The sequence below is a fragment of the Cetorhinus maximus genome, chromosome 8 (assembly GCF_964194155.1).
Source record: "Cetorhinus maximus chromosome 8, sCetMax3.hap1.1, whole genome shotgun sequence".
In the NCBI taxonomy this organism is placed as follows: Eukaryota; Metazoa; Chordata; class Chondrichthyes; order Lamniformes; family Cetorhinidae; genus Cetorhinus; species Cetorhinus maximus.
Genome location: NC_135886.1, coordinates 63,136,322 through 63,153,285, shown reverse-complemented (window position 1 = coordinate 63,153,285; position 16,964 = coordinate 63,136,322). Strand labels below are relative to the sequence as shown.

At 43.7% G+C, this 16,964-nt stretch overlaps 1 protein-coding gene across 1 annotated transcript; it reads right to left on the bottom strand.

Annotated features, from left to right (window-relative positions):
• Positions 1–467: 467 nt before the first annotated feature.
• Positions 468–15,765, bottom strand: LOC144683191 (putative G-protein coupled receptor 139). The gene is made up of 3 exons (XM_078546151.1): positions 15,732–15,765; positions 6,911–7,030; positions 468–1,372 (listed from the first exon to the last, which is right to left on the bottom strand). Exons 1-3 carry the CDS (start codon positions 15,763–15,765, stop codon positions 468–470), a joined length of 1,059 nt encoding a protein of 352 aa, XP_078402277.1.
• Positions 15,766–16,964: the final 1,199 nt, after the last annotated feature.

Here is a 16,964-nt window from a genome sequence, read left to right as displayed (position 1 = left end):
TCATCCTGTTTATTTTTAGTTTTCTGTGCATCTCTGGTACTTAATCTTTACTCGTTGCATTGAAGACCAATACAAAGTAAGTATTCAGTAAGTTTGGCTTTTTCTGATTTTCAATTACAATATTACATGTGCCTGTCTTTAAAAAGCCCTCAATACCTTTAGACATCCTCGTTCTCTTAATATATTTGTATAGACCTTAGTGTTGTCCTTGATATCTCTGGCAAGATTTTTTCTCTCATTTTCCCTTTCTTCCAGCTCTACTTCTACCTTAGTATACTTTGGCTAGAGGGCAGTATGGCCTACTCCTGCTCCTATTTCTTGTCTTCCAATCCCTTTGCTGTCTTTTTATTTCTCCCAATCTGTGGGTTTTGTATTGTTCTTTGCACTGCTATAAAGCCCATACCTTTAGTATTATACTATCTCACTTCTGGATTACAGTTGTAGTGTGATGAAGACTTAAATCGCTTTCACAATGTAAACAATTTGACAATTAATTTCAGTGAATATTTCGCCCCATTCTTCAACTCTTCTCTGAACTTCCTCTGGGTCACAGTGTAAATGCACGTGTTGGTGCAGCAGCTCAGGAGCTGAAGCAAGAAAGCTACTTCTTGGGCAATATACAAAGGGTCATTGGGACCTGAGATAGAATAATGGTTTGCAATCTGCACATATAGGAAAACTATAAGATACGTCATCCATAACAAGATGAAACTCCCACTTATAGCAAAGAGTAAGATGATGGATTTTCTTCGGTTCTCCCATTCTGGGTCATCGTGAGACTCTTTACTGCCACGACCTCGGAGTCTCCAGCGAATTCTATTGGCTACTAAAATGTATCTTCCAGTCAAGGCATTGAGGAGCAAAATCATGCCAAATGCAACAAATGAGCTTAGCATTGTATCGATTAAGTCAAAAGCCTTCCATACCCTTGAAGTGTAATAGTTTGGTATTAAGTTACAGTACCATGGTACACCATCCACTATGTAGCTGGGTGTATATGCAAAGTACCAGGGGATGTTTTTTAAACAGAACAGCACACAGACAGTTAGTATAACAGCAGTAGCACATTTTGTGGTGCAGTATTTTTTTTTCAGCTTCTGACAACAAATGGCTACATAACGATCAAAGGTGAAAGCCACTGTTAACCAGACTGAACTGTCTCTGGCGGCAAACAGCAAGGTGGATCTGAGTCTACAAAGTGGAGTAATGTACAGGAAACTGAATGGGAAGAAAAGCCCATTGATCCGATTCAGTATCACACCCATGATGGTGACCAGTAGATCTGACACTGCCATGGCCACCAGGTAGCAAGAAATGCATTTGGAGAGACCGCACTTTCCCTGGGACAGGATCACTATCGCTGCCACATTAACTGTAGAAAAAAGGAGAATTCATCAAACAGATCACTCAATTAGTTTGACAGGAGTCTTTGAGAGATTTACAGCTTTCTCACTGGCTGGAAATTGATCTCTGTGCCTCGTGTAGAACATAAACACCGTCACTGAGTAGTTGGGCCAATGGTCTAATTCTATTCTGTAAAACAATGTAATTTTCTAAATCTGTGACAATGCTTTTTGGGGTAAGAAATTACTAGGTTACTGTATATGTATGTCATTCTATACATGAGGTAGAGTTTCCACTTGTTTGTGCTAGCAATATCAGAACAATGCAGACGGAATCAACCTAGCCCACACAAAAAGATCAGGGAATTTTAATTGCCAGTGAGTTCTACCTTAAAATCATTTAGACTTGAGTTTTCCATGATCTTTTATGCAGGTTCAAGATTCAATTCAAAGGGTCAGGCCCATAAAACTGGCCAAGGCCCCAGTGGAAATTGAGATTTTGCTGATTGCACTGGTTCGGAAGGCTGTTCAAATTGTGTTCATTCTTTTAGAGTCATAGGCATGTGTAGGAATGTTTTATCATGCCAAAAAGTATTATTTATAAATAAACTGACTAGTGTGCATCAGTTAAACTATTAAATGGTTCAGTTTTTTTTACATCAATTTTAGTTGTCTTAAACCAGGTTACTGAAGGGATACTCTTATTAAAATATTTGCTTTTGCTGATAACCTAGTTGCTGCTGTGCTAAAAAAAAAACTGGCACCAGACTACCATTCTTAAATAGATTGAGGAATATTTTTGAATGGGAAGAAATAAATAAATGATTATATTATATGACACTGTTCAATGCTTAATTGTGGAACTAGCAAACAACCATGTTGGAGACACTTTTCTGATAGGTAATGTTTATTCATGCATATTTAGATGGTCACTGTTAATGAATAGAACTCTTCCCATTTTAGGTAAACCAATATGAGTATTAATAATTTTTGAGCCAAATATAACACAACCAGCAACAACTTGCAATTATATAGCACCTTTAATGTAGTAAAATGTCCCAATCCTCTTCATGAGATGTTATCATACAAAATTTGACACCGAGCCCAGAAGGAGATATTGGGGCAGGTGAAGTAAGTTTTAAACAATGCCCTAAGGGAGAAGAAAGAAACAGAAAGGGTTAGGGAGGGAATTCTAGAGCTTAGCACCCAGGTAGCTAAAGACACAGGCACCAAAGGAGGCACAATTAATATCAGGCGTGCACAAGAGGTCAGGATTGGGGGAGGAGTGCAGAGATCTCAGTCAAGCTGAAGGAGGTCACAGAGAAATCGAGGGCTGTGAGGCTGTGGAGGCTCAGGTGGGTAGAAAAGTTCAAAATTTAACTCAATAGGGGAAGTATAAGGTAATGCATTTGCCAGTGGTGGTGGTGGGATGGTGGGGAGGGGGAAACAAGGCAAGGGAACTCACAATGTATGGGATACTGAGAAGTGTTAGTGGAACAGAGAGACCTTGGAGCACCTGTCAACAGACCTATGTAGATAGCAGATAATGTGGCTAAGAAGGCATACAAGATACTTCTCTGTATTAATCAGGGCATAGAACACCAGGGGATTTATGTTAGAACTGTATAAAACACTAGTTAGGTCACAGTTAGTTACATAGCTCTGGTCACCATATTACAGGAAGGGTATATCAAGCTAGAAGGGGGCAGAGGAGATTTATGAAGATGTTACCAGGAATGGAGAACTTTAGCTTTGGGAAAAGATTGGATCATCTGGGGTTGCTTTCTATAGAATAAAGGAGGCTGGGGGGAAAGGGGGGGATGGGAGATTTCTTTGAAGTGTTTAAAATTACAAGGGCCCTAGATGGAGTGGATAGGAAGGACCTATTTCCTTTAGCAGAGAGGTCAATAATCAGGGGGCATAGATTGATGGTAATTGGCAGAAGGATTAGAGGGAAGTTGAGCAGAAATGCTTTCACCCAGAGGATCTGGAACTCACTATCAGAAAGACTGTCAGATGCAGGAACTCTTGTTGCATTTAAAAAATACTTTGATATGCAGGTAAAGTGCATAACCTAAGAGGCTACAGACCATGTGATAGAAAGTGGGAATAGTTCTTTTTTCAGCTGACACATAAGAACATAAGGAATAGGAACAGGAGTAGACCATTCGGCCCCTCGAGCCTGCTCCGCCATTAAATAAGGTCAGGCTGAACTTCTTGTGCTCCGATTTCCACATTCCCATCTAACTCAGATAACCTTTGATTCCCTTACCTCCGCCTTAAAAATATTCAATGACCCCCACCTCCACCACCTTCTGAGGCAGAGTTCCAAAGTCACACAACCCTCTGAGAGAAAAAAATTATCCTCATCTCTGTCCTAAAGGGGCAACCCTTCATTTTAAAACAGTGCCCCCTAGTTCTGGATTCACCCCTAGTCCATCAGGACCCGGAGACTTGCCAGCCCGCAGCTCCATCAATTTGCACAGTACCATTTCCCTAGTGATTTCAATTTCACCAAGTTCCTTTCTCCCATTCACCTCCCTATTTGCAGCAGTTATTAGAATGTTTTTAGTGATCACAGAAGCAAAATATTTATTCATTTCTTCCACCATTTCCTTATTATCTACCATTAGCTCCCTGCTGACACTCTATAGAGGACTAGCACTCACTTTACTTACTTTTTTCCTTTTTAATTTTTTTTTGAAAAATATACATTATTCATAAAACATATAAAAAAAATTACAAAACATTTCAAAATGGCCATCACAAAAAGTGCAATCAGATTCAAGTTTTCCATATAGATCATGAGGTGTTTCAATACAATCAATGAACATTACAGACGTTTCAACATGGTCATTACAGACAGTCAGACAGTGTAATAGCATTCAAGTTATCTACATAGATCATGTTGCACTCTGAGGTACTTCAGTACAATTGTGATTCATGTCGTATTCACTGCATTCATTCAGTGTGAGTCCTACAGCCCGAGGGGTCTATACAATTCCCAGCCCCTCAGTGCACTATGGCTGAAAGGTCTTAGACAGCGACCTTTCCCCATTGTGCCTTTGCGGCGGCTGCCCCAAACTTTAGTGCATCCCTCAGCACGTAGTCCTGGACCTTGCAGTGTGCCAGTCTGCAACACTCGGTTGGGGACAACTCTTTGCGCTGGAAGACCAACAGGTTTCGGGCAGACCAAAAAGCGTCTTTCACTGAGTTGATGATCCTCCAGCTACAGTTAATGTTTGTCCTTGTGTGTGTCCCTGAGGACAGCCCATAGAGCACAGAGTTCTGTGTCACAGCACTGCTCGGGATGAACCTTGACAAAAATCATTGCATCTCTCTCCAGACCTTCTTTGTAGAAACTCTTGCTATCTGTTTTTAAATTTCTAGCTAGCTTCCTCTCATACTCTAATTTCTTTCTCCTGATTAACCTTTTAGTCATTCTCTGCCATTCTTTATATTCTGTCCAATCATCAGACACAGCCACCATGGGCTAAAAGACTTCCTTCTGTGCCATAAATTTCCTGTGTTTCTAAAGGGAGCATCTTCACCTCTGTACAAAAAGGCTGTGGTTTCAAGTCCCACTCCAGAAATCTTTTGCATATAATTCAGACTGATGTTCCAGTGCAGTACAGAGTTAGTGTTGTACTGTTGGAGGCACAGAATCTCATGACACCCTTCAAAGAAGAGCAGGGGAGTTTCCCCTGGTGTCCGGTCAATATTTATCTCTCAACCAACATCTAAAACAAGGGACATGCCCATTATCCCATTGCTGTTTGTGGGATCTTGCTGTGTGCTCAGTAACTGCCATGTTTCCTACATTACAACAGTGACTACACTTTGTAAGTGCTTCATTGGCTATTAAGTGTTTTGGGATGTGAAGGGTGCTATAGAAATGCAAGTCTTTCTTTCTTAATCTCAGCAATCTCAATTTCTGCATGAATGTCAGAATTGTTAAATGTATCACACATTCTCTTTGTATTCTCCCTTGTCATGCTCTTCCCTGCTGTCCATGTACTTAGAATCTGTCTCTTTCTTTACTTACAATTATCCCCTTATGTCTTTATTCAGCCTTGGTGTCTGCTTACTTTTTACATTCACAGAAGTATTTTACTTTCATCCTTGGTTTTTAGCAGAATATATTTTTGCCGACTCTGTTGAACACCAGTTTTGATGTTTCCCATGGCTGTGTAACATCATTGTTTGCTGATATTGTTCTCAGGTTTATTTCCTCACCCTCTAATATCAGCCCCTCAAAATAAGCTTCTCCAACATATTACCCTGGTCTTTGTCATACTTTGTTCCTTCTCAGGTATTATTCTAAACTGTATTATGTTTTGGTCACTATTGCCTAAACATTCTGCTAATTTTATTTCTCATACCTGCTCTGGTTCATTTCCCATTATCAGGTTTTGTAGCAGATCCTTCCTTGTTGCCCTTCTTACACATTCGTTTAGATTGGAGTCCTATACACATTATAGAAACTCCATTCCCTCATCCTCTTTATGTACCATCCTGGCCAATTAATTTGACAGAATTTGAAATCACCCATGATTATTATTCCACGTCTTTATTTTTTTACTCATTTGTTTACATATTTCTTCCTCCTCCCCCTCACCCCCATGCCCCCCTCCCCCACCACTTTTAGTTGATCTGTAAACTATGCCAATTACATTTTAAAGCAGCCAAGTTATATGAAACTTATATCAAACCTTGGTGAGACCACACTCTCTGGCCCCCATAATACAAAAGAGATGTTGAGGCACTGGAGAAGGTGCAAAAAGACTTACAAAGATGATACCAGGACCGAGCGGTTATAACTTTCAGGAAAGAATGAATAGGAGGGAGCTCTTTCTCAAGAGAAGAAACTAAAGGATTACCTGATAGTGGTCTCTAAAATTATGAAGGGAGTCAATCAGGCAAACATAGAAAAGATGTTTCCACTCATGAGGAAGTCCAAAATTAGGGGCCATAAATACAACAGTCACTACTTAATCCAACAAGGAACTCCAGAGAAATTTATTTGCCCAGAGCGCAGATAGAATGTGGCGCCCTTTAACGCAAGGAGGAACAACACAGGAGCATTTAATGGGCAGTTAGATAAGCACATGTGGTAGAAAAATGGAAAAATATGCTGTTAGCATTAGACGAAGTAAGATCAGAGGCGGCTCATGTGGAGCATAATCATCAGCAGAGAGCAGTTCTACTGACTGGTTTGTTTCTGTGCTGTAAATGCCATGCATGAAATAACTGGAACAAATTAAAAAAAGCTGGAAGGTTTTGAGCCATGACTCATTGAACAGGTAGGAAATACCAGGCAAGGCGAGATATATATAAAAAATAAAATACTACGGACACTGGGAATCGCAGATAAAAAACAGAAAACATTCAGTATCTGTGAAGAGAGAAACAGACCTAATATTTTAGGTTGACAACCTTTCAATAGGGCTACATACATATATGTGTGTATATATAAAATGATATTATAATGAATAGACAGCAAGCAGCAGAAACAGTGAACAATTAAACATTAAATTGCACAAATAACAACCAGCTCAGGGACTTACCAGGGACACCAATGGCTGCAAGTATAGGGTAGCAGATGGCAAAAGCCAGGCCAGTTATTCGACCGTGCATTTCCTCGGAGAAGTCCTGATGTTTCTTTGGGTCAGAGGTGACAACTTTGACTGTGACATTGAAAGAAGTGCTTATTTATATCGGATTCTCAGTGCCATTGTCATTAGTTACAGGCATTTGAACAAACAGAATATTCTCATTAGCAAGTCTTTTGAGAAACATTACCTAATATTCAATGCATTTAAATGGCACTGCGGTACAACAACTGGCATTTATGTAACACTTTTTTTCTTTCGTGGGATGTGTGTGTCACTGGCAAGACCAGCATCTGTTGCCCATCCATAATTACCCTTTGTTAGGTTTTTCCAGAGGGCAGTTAAGAGTCAACCACTTTGCTTTGTGTCTGGAGTCACATGTAGGCCAAACCAGACGGGTTTTTTACAACAATCAAAGATAGTTTCATGGTCACCATCACTGAGACTAGCTTTATAACCCCAGATTTACTAACTGAATTCAAATTCCAGCTGTCATGGTTTGAATTGAACCCACACCTCCAGAACATTAACCTCGCTGGGTTACCAGTCCAGTGACATTACCACTACGCCACATCCACCATGAACATATCAGAATGTGCCAAGGAGTTTCACAGGAGCATTATCAAGCAAAATTTGATATTGAGCTGAATGCTGCTGTACAGGGATAGAAACAAAGGCAGGTTCTATTATACATTCCAGAAAAGTGAGTAGATTGTACGGCACAGACTCAGCATCTTCCGTCTTTGTATTTCACACTGTTGATGTAAGGTGGGGTGATTTCCCAACAATTCAGCAATGAAATCCAAGCATCAGTGCATAGTTTGCAAAGGCACAAACTGACTCAGGTAATTGCAGATGTTCCCCTTGCGATCAACTAACTTCAAGCACTACTGTTGAAACAAGATCTCAGCTTTACAGTTAAATAAATCAGCCGGCCCAGAGTGTGACTTCCCCACTCTAGTGAGATGCTGAGCTGTTGTGTTCAACTCTCGCACAATCCAACCACCTCGCTCCCTCCCCTGCTCAGCCCCCACCATCCCCTGCATGAGCTTTCTGCGATTCTCATTTCTCTGACCACATGATTCGAGCACGAGCCTTCTCCTTGTTTACACCACGTTTGAGTTTGGAAAGGTTACCACACACAGTCACATTACTCGGTGTAACCACAATGCTACCTTAACATCACAATCAAATCAATATAATACATCTCATACTTTATTCATAAAAAATCTTCAATCACATTCAAAACCATTTCAAAAACAACATTACAAGGGTACAATCCAGGTTAAACTTTTACAAAATGTATCACCAGGTGCATCAGTACAAACAATATTACAATCATTTACAGCCTTTCATTTTGATCTGTACAGCCCGAGGGGCTCTAAACAGTTCCCAGTCTCTCGGTGCGCTGTGGTAGAAAGGTCTTAGACAGCGACCCTTCCCCATTGCGCCTTTGCGGCAGCTGCCCCAAGCTTTAGTGCGTCCCTCAGCACGTAGTCCTGGACTTTGGATTGTGCCAGTCCGCAACAATCGGTCGGGGACAACTCTTTGTGCTGGAAGACCAACAAGTTTCGGGCAGACCAAAGCGCCTCTTTCACCGAGTTGATGATCCTCCAGCTGCAGTCGATGTTTGTCTCGGTGTGTGTCCCTGGGAACAGCCCGTAGAGCACAGAGTCCTGTGTCACAGAACTGCTCGGGATGAACCTCGACAGCAACCACTGCATCTCTCTCCAGACTTTCTTTGCAAAGGCACAATCCACAAGGAGGTGAACAACGGTATCTTCCCCACCACAGCCACCTCGAGGGCAACGTGCAGAGGGGGTGAGACTCCTGGCGTGTAGGAAGGATCTGACGGGGAGGGCCTTTCTCACCACCAGCCAAGCTACGTCTTGGTGCTTGTTGGAAAGTTCTGGCGATGAGGCATTCTGCCAAATGACTTTGACAGTCTGCTCGGGGAACCATCCCACAGGGTCCACCCTCTCCTTTTCCCTCAGGGCCTCTAGGACGTTACGTGCTGACCACTGCCTGATGGACTTGTGGTCATATCTCATATTAATGAACAGATCACTCCAAAGATGCATTCACCAAGCTAATACAGAAACTCCATGGACCCAGGGCATGTTTCACTCACAGTACATTTGTGACAGTATTTTATGTTAATTATTTTAGATTATTGATTAGATGTCAGGATCAGCAGGGTGTGACTGCAAGTGAGGCAGGTAGAGGGATCCTGTGTTCAGGAACAGAGGAGCCTCAGCTCTTGACCTTGTCCAACAGGTATGAGGTATTTGCTCCCTGTGTGAGGAACAGGGCTGTAGGGAGGATGAGCCAGCTGACCACGGCACCGTGGCACAGGAGGCCCTTCAAGAGGGGGGAGCAAAAAGACAAGTGGTAGTTGTAGGGAATTCTATAATTAGGGGAATTGATTGCATCCTTTGTAAGCAGGATTGAGAGTCCCGCATGGTATGTTGCCTGCCCGATGCCAGGGTGAGGGACATCTCTGACCGGCTTGAAAGGATATTGGGGAGGGAGGGGGAGGATCCAGTGGTTCTGGTCCACGTCGGGACAAATAACATAGGTAAGACTAGGAAAGAGGACCTGTTTGGGGATTATCAGGAACTAGGAACTAAATTAAAGAACAGGTCCTCAAGTGTTATAATCTCCGGATTACTATCCGAGCCACGTGCAAATTAGCATAGGGATGCGAGAATAAGGGAAGTAAACACATGGCTAAAGGAGTGGTGTGGGAAAGAGGGGTTCCATTTCGTGGGGCACTGGCATCAGTATTGGAAAAGGAGGGATCTATACCGTTTGGACGGTCTCCACCTGAACCGATCTGGGACCAATGTTCTCGCGAAAAGGGTAAATAACGGTGGTCAACAGGACTTTAAACTAGAAAGTGGGGGGGAAGGGAAGGGTAAAACTCCAAGAAGTATGACTAATGGGAAACAAAGCAGCAGGTTAGCATGTGGTGGGGGGTGGATTCAACTTCATGGAAAATTATGAAAAAATTGAAAAGAAAGGAGAGCCCAGGAGAGGCTATTAAAGTCTCCAGAACACAAAATAGGACAGAGTGTTTGGAAAGTGCTAGGAATCTAACTTCAAGCACATCAGATAAAGGGACAACAATGAGAAGGGGGACGGGAAATACAGGACTGAAGGTGTTGTATCTGAATGCATGCAGTATACGAAATAAGGTAAATGAGCTTGTGGCGCAGATTGAAATTGGCAGGTATGATGTGGTGGGCATCACGGAGACATGGCTGCAAGGGGATCAGGACTGGGAGCTAAATATCCAAGGATATACATCCTATCGAAAAGATAGGCATGTTGGCAGAGAGGGTGGGGTTGCTTTGTTAGTAAGAAATGAAATTAAATCGATAGCAAGAAATGACGTAGGGTCAGATGATGTAGAATCTGTATGGGTAGAATTGAGGAACCGCAAAGGTAAAAAAACCATAATGGGAGTTATGTACAGGCCTCCGAACAGTAGTCAGGATGTGGGGCACAAGATACACCAGGAGATAGAAAAGGCATGTAAGAAAGGCAAGGTTACAGTGATCATGGGGGATTTCAATATGCAGGTAGACTGGGAAAATCAGGTTGGTAGTGGATCCCAAGAAAAGGAATTTGTGGAATGTCTACGAGATGGCTTTTTGGAGCAGCTTGTGGTGGAGCCCACTAGGGAACAGGCATTTCTAGATTTAGTGTTGTGTAATGAGGCAGATTTGATAAGGGAGCTTAAGGTGAAGGAACCCTTAGGAGGAAGTGACCATAATATGATAGAATTTACCCTGCAATTTGAGAGGAAAAAGCTGGAATCAGATGTAACGATATTACAGTTGAATAAAGGCAACTACAGAGGCATGAGGGAGGAGCTGGCCAGAATTGACTGGGAGATGAGCCTAGCAGGAAAGACAGTGGAACAGCAATGGCAGGAGTTTCTGGGAGTAATTTGGAAGACACAGCAAAAATTCATCCCAAGGAAGAAGAAGCATACTAAAGGGAGGACGAGGCAACCATGGCTGACAAGGGAAGTCAGGGACAGCATAAAAGCTAAAGAGAAAGCATACAATGCGGCGAAGAGCAGTGGGAAACCAGGGGATTGGGAAGCCTACAAAGACCAACAGAGGACAACCAAAAAAGAAATAAGGAAGGAGAAGATTAAATATGAGGGTAAACTAGCCAGTAATATAAAAGAAGATTGCGAGTTTTTTAGATATATAAAGGGTAAGAGAGAGGCAAAAGTGGACATTGGGCCGCTGGAAAATGACGCTGGAGAAGTAGTAGTGGGGAACAAAGAAATGGCGGAGGAACTGAATAGGTACTTTGCGTCAGTCTTCACGGTGGAAGACACGAGTCATCCCCAAAGTTCAAGAGAGTTGGGGGGAAGAGGTGAGTATGGTGGCCATTACCAAGGAGAAGGTGCTAGGAAAACTGAAAGGTCTGAAGGTGGATAAATCACCTGGACCAAATGGATTACACCCCAGAGTTCTGAAGGTGATAGCTGAAGAGATAGTGGAGGCCTTAGCGGTGATCTTTCCGGAATCACTGGAGTCAGGGAGGGTCCCAGAGGACTGGAAAATCGCTAATGTAACCCCCTGGTTAAGAAGGGAGTGAGGCAAACAAGGGGAAATTACAGGCTGATTAGCCTGACCTCGGTTGTTGGTAAGATTTTAGAGTCCATTATTAAGGATGAGATTTCAGAATACTTGGAAGTGCATGGTAAAATAGGGCAAAGTCAACATGTTTTCATCAAGGGGAGGTCATGCCTGACAAATCTGTTAGAATTCTTTGAGGAGGTAACGAGTAGGTTAGACAAAGAAGAGCCAATGGATGTTATCTACTTGGACTTCCAGAAGGCCTTTGACAAGGTGCCACACAGGAGGCTGCTCAGTAAGATAAGAGCCCATGGTGTTAGAGGCAAGATACAAGCATGGATAGAAGATTGGCTGTCTGGCATGAGGCACAGAGTGGGGATAAGGGGGTCCTTCTCAGGATGGCGGCAGGTGACTAGTGGAATTCCGCAGGGGTCAGTGTTGGGACCACAACTTTTCACTTTATACATCAATGATCTAGATGAAGGAACTGAGGGCATCCTGGCTAAGTTTGCAGATGATACAAAGATAGGTGGATGGACAGGTAGTATTGAGGAGCCATGGAGTCTGCAGAAGGATTTAGACAGGTTAGGAGAATGGGCAAAGAAGTGGCAGATGGAATACAACATGGGGAAGTGTGAGGTCATGCACTTTGGTAGGAAGAATAGAGGCATAGACTGTTTTCTAAATGGGGAGAGAATTCAGAAATCTGGAGTGCAAAGGGACTTGGGAGTCCTAGTTCAGGATTCTCTTAAGGTTAACTTGCAGGTTGAGTCGATAGTTTGGAAGGCAAATGCAATGTTGGCATTTATTTCGAGAGGACTAGAATATAAAAGCAGGGATGTGCTGCTGAGGCTTTATAAGGCTCTGGTCAGACCACATTTAGAATATTCTGAGCAATTTTGGGCCCCGTATCTCAGGAAGGATGCGCTGGCCCTGGAGAGGGTCCAGAGGAGGTTCACGAGAATGATCCCAGGAATGAAAGGCTTAACATATGAGGAACGTTTGAGGACTCTGGGTCTATACTCGATGGAGTTTAGAAGGATGAGGGGGGATCTGATTGAAACTTACAGAACACCGAAAGGCCTGGATAGAGTGGACGTGGGGAAGATGTTTCCATTAGTAGGAGAAACTAGGACCCGAGGGCACAGCATCAGAGTAAAGGGAAGACCTTTTAGAACAGAGATGATGAGAAACTTCTTTAGCCAGAGAGTGGTGAATCTATGGAATTCATTGCCACAAAAGGCTGTGGAGGTCAGGTCATTGAGTGTATTTAAGACCAAGATAGATAGGTTCTTGATTGGTAAGGAGATCAAAGGTTACGGGGAAAAGGCGGGAGAATGGGGTTGAGAAAATTATCAGCCATGGTTGAATGGCGGAGCCGACTCGATGGGCTGAATGGCCTAATTTCTGCTCCTATGTCTTATGGTCTTGTGGTCTTATGTCCATATGAAAAGAAAGAACTTCGATTTATAAAGCACTTTTCATGACCTCAGTGAAGCAATTTATAAACAATGAAGTACTTTTGAAGTGCAGTCACTATTGTAATGTAGGAACTACTGTAGCCAATTTGTGCACAGCAAGTCTCCACTAAAAACAAAAGGATAATTGATAATCTGTTTCTAGTGACATTATGAACATACAGGTTAGGAGCACGAGTAGGTCACTTGGCATTTTGAGCCTGCTCCGCTATTCAATGATATCATGGCTGATCTGACTGTAACCTCCTGCTTACTCCTGATAACCTTTCACCCCCTTTTTTCTCAAGAATCCATCTATTCCTGCTTTGAAAATATTCAAAGGCTCTGCTTTCACTGCCTTTTGAGAAAGGGGGTTACAAAGACTCACTACCTCCTGAGAGAAAATATTTCTCCTCATCTCTGTCTTAAATGGGCAACCCTTAATTCTTAAACACTGACCACTAGTTCCAGATTCTCCCACAAGAGGAAACATCCTTTCCACATCCAAAACAAAAACAGAATTACCTGGAAAAACTCAGCAGGTCTGGCAGCATCGGCGGAGAAGAAAAGAGTTGACATTTCGAGTCCTCATGACCCTTCAGCAGAACTGAGTAAAGTTAGGAGAGGGGTGAAATATAAGCTGGTTTAAGGTGGGGGTGGGTGGGGGGAGAGAAGTTGGGGGTCGGGGGGGAGGGGGTGGTAGTAGGGACAAGCAAGCAGTGATAGGAGCAGATAATCAAAAGATGTCACAGACAAAGGAACAAAGACGTGTTAAAGGTGGTGATATTATCTAAGAGAATGTGCTAATTAAGAATGGATGGCAGGACACTCAAGGTACAGCTCTAGTGAGGGTGGGGTGGAAAGACTGACAGGGCATTACAGGTATAGATTTAAAAATAATGGAAATAGGTGGGAAAAGAAAAATCTATATAAATTATTGGAAAAATCAAAAGGGAGGGGGAAGAAATGGAAAGGGGGTGGGGATGGGGGAGGGACTTCAAGATCTAAAGTTGTTGAATTCAATATTCAGTCCGGAAGGCTGTAAAGTGCCTAGTCGGAAGATGAGATGCTGTTCCTCCAGTTTGCGTTGGGCTTCACTGGAACAATGCAGCAAGCCAAGGACAGACATGTGGGCAAGAGAGCAGGGTGGAGTGTTAAAATGGCAAGCGACAGGGAGGTTTGGGTCTTTCTTGCGGACAGACCGCAGGTGTTCTGCAAAGCGGTCGCCCAGTTTACGTTTGGTCTCTCCAATGTAGAGGAGACCGCATTGGGAGCAATGAATGCAGTAGACTAAGTTAGGGGAAATGCAAGTGAAATGCTGCTTCACTTGAAAGGAATGTTTGGGCCCTTGGACGGTGAGGAGAGATGAAGTGAAGGGGCAGGTATTGCATCTTCTGCGTGGGCATGGGGAGGTTCCATAGGTGGGGGTTGAGGAGTAGGGGGTGATGGAGGAGTGGACCAGGGTGTCCCGGAGGGAACAATCCCTACGGAATGCCGCCAGGGGGGGTGAAGGGAAGATGTGTTTGGTGGTGGCATCATGCTGGAGTTGGCGGAAATGGCGGAGGATAATCCTTTGAATGCGGAGGCTGGTGGGGTGATAAGTGAGGACAAAGGGGACCCTATCATGTTTCTGGGAGGGAGGAGAAGGCGTGAGGGCGGATGCGCGGGAGATGGGCCAGACACAGTTGAGGGCCGTGTCAACGACCGTGGGTGGAAAACCTCAGTTAAGGAAGAAGGAGGACATGTCAGAGGAACTGCTTTTGAAGGTAGCGTCATCAGAACAGATGCGACGTAGGCGAAGGAACTGAAAGAATGGGATGGAGTCCTTACAGGAAATGGGGTGTGAGGAGCTGTAGTCGAGGTAGCTGTGGGAGCTGGTAGGCTTGTAATGGATATTGCTGGACAGTCTATCGCCAGAAATTGAGACAGAGAGGTCAAGGAAGGGAAGGGAAGTGTCAGAGATGGACCATGTGGAAATGATGGAGGGGTGGAGATTGGAAGCAAAATTAATAAATTTTTCCAGGTCCCGACGAGAGCATGAAGCAGCATCGAAGTAATCATCGACGTACCGGAGAAAGAGTTGTGGGAGGGGGCCGGAGTAGGAGTGGAACAAGGAATGTTCCAAATACCCCATAAAGGGACAGGTCCACATCCACCCTGTCAAGTCCTTCCAGGATCTTATATGTTTCAATCAAGTCACCTCTTACACTTCCAAACTACAACGGAAACAAGTCTCATCTGTCCAACCTTTCCTCATAAGACAACCCGCTCATTCCTGGAATTAATTTAGTAAACTTTCTCTTTAATGCTTCTAATACATTTATATCCTTCCTTAAATAAGGAGAACAATATTGTACACAGTACTCCAGAAGTGGTCTCACCAATGCCCCATATAACTGAAGCATAACCTCCCTACTTTTGTATTCAATTCCCCTTTAAATAAACAATAATGTTGTATTACCTTTCCTAATTATTTGCTGTACCTGCATACTAGCCTTTTGTGATTTACGCACTCGGTCGTCCAAATCCCTCTGCATCTCAGAGCTCTGCAATCCCTCACAATTTAGATAATATGCTTCTTTTTTATTCTTCCTGCTAAAATGGACAATTTCACATTTTCCCACATTATGCTTCATTTGCCAGATCTTTGCCCATTCTCTTAACCTATCTATGGCCCTTGTAGCCTCCTTATGTCCTCTTAACAACTTACTTTCCTACCTATCTTTGTATCATCAGCAACTTTAGCAACCATAACTTCGGTCCCTTCATCCAAGTCATTTATATAAGTTGTAAAAAGTTGAGGCCCCAGCACTGATCCCTGTGGCACACCACTCGTTACACCTTGTCAACCAGAAATGACCCATTTATGGCTACCCTGTTTCCTGTTAGCTAGCCAATCTTCTATCCATGCCAATATCTTACCCCCTAACAATGAATTTTTATTTTATGCAATATCTGCAATAATATTGTTTGGGGGAATAAATGTTAACCAAGACACTGGGGCAGACTCCCTAGCTCTTCTTCAAAATTGAACCACGGGCAGGATTTTCCCCCCGTCGGTGGGGATGTGCGGGTGCGGGCGCAGGTGGGCGGGTTGCCGATTTGCGCCCTCAGTCGGGGATGCGCCGCCATTTTACGTGGGCGGGCCTTAGTTGAGTGTGACATCCGCTCGGAAGCACTGAGCGCTCCCTGTGCTGGCAGTGGGAGGGGGGAGGGGGGATTCCCTGAGCCGGGAGTGCTCTCTTTCACGCATGCGCGCGGAAGAGTGCATAGATCTCCCTGAGGCAAAGTGCTGCCTCAGGGAGATCGCTGGAAGTTTAAAATTTTTTTTAAAGGGTACGAAAAAATTTTCTTGACATGTCCCCTCATGTGACACTGTCACATGAGCTGGGGCATGTCATTTTTTAAAATTTAAATATTTCATACACATTTTAAATCCCTCATGAAGCCTCATCCCGCCCATGGATGAGGTTTCATGTTTTTTTGGGAGGCCGCTTAGCCTCCTCGCCTGCCCGCCCACCTTAAGGTTGGATGGGCAGGTCCATTCATTGTTTTAATTACTTTTTTAAAGGCCTTAAGTGGCTGTTGACAGTTCGGCAGGTGCGCAGCTGACTCAACTGTACGCCTGCCGAACTGAAAATCTAAATGATGTGGGGTGATGTTGGGATGCATGCCTGACGTCACCCCGCGTCATTTTACGCGTTGACGAGCGGGCCCCACCCCCACTCACCGATTGGAAGATGCAGCCCCATGGGATCTTTTCTGTCCATCTGAGACAGCAGACGGGAACCCTGTTTAACATCCCATCTGAAAAATGGCACCATTGACGGTGTAGCACTCCCCCAGTACTGTTTCCTAGATTTTAATTGCTCCACCATTGGCGGCTGACCCTAAGCTCTGGAATTCTCCCCCTAAACCTCTCCCTGTCTCTCCATCCTTAACATGCTGCTT

What these genes read in the sequence shown, in the direction of transcription:
- LOC144683191 (XM_078546151.1), bottom strand. Translation starts at nt 15,765, where the DNA reads ATGGTTGCTAAAGTTGCTGATGATACAAAGATAG. An exon ending in TGCTGATGATACAAAGATAG is followed by an intron (nt 7,031 to 15,731) that starts GTAGGAAAGTAA and finishes TCAATGTCACAG; the next exon opens with TCAAAGTTGTCACCTCTGAC. An exon ending in TGCAGCCATTGGTGTCCCTG is followed by an intron (nt 1,373 to 6,910) that starts GTAAGTCCCTGA and finishes TTTTTTCTACAG; the next exon opens with TTAATGTGGCAGCGATAGTG.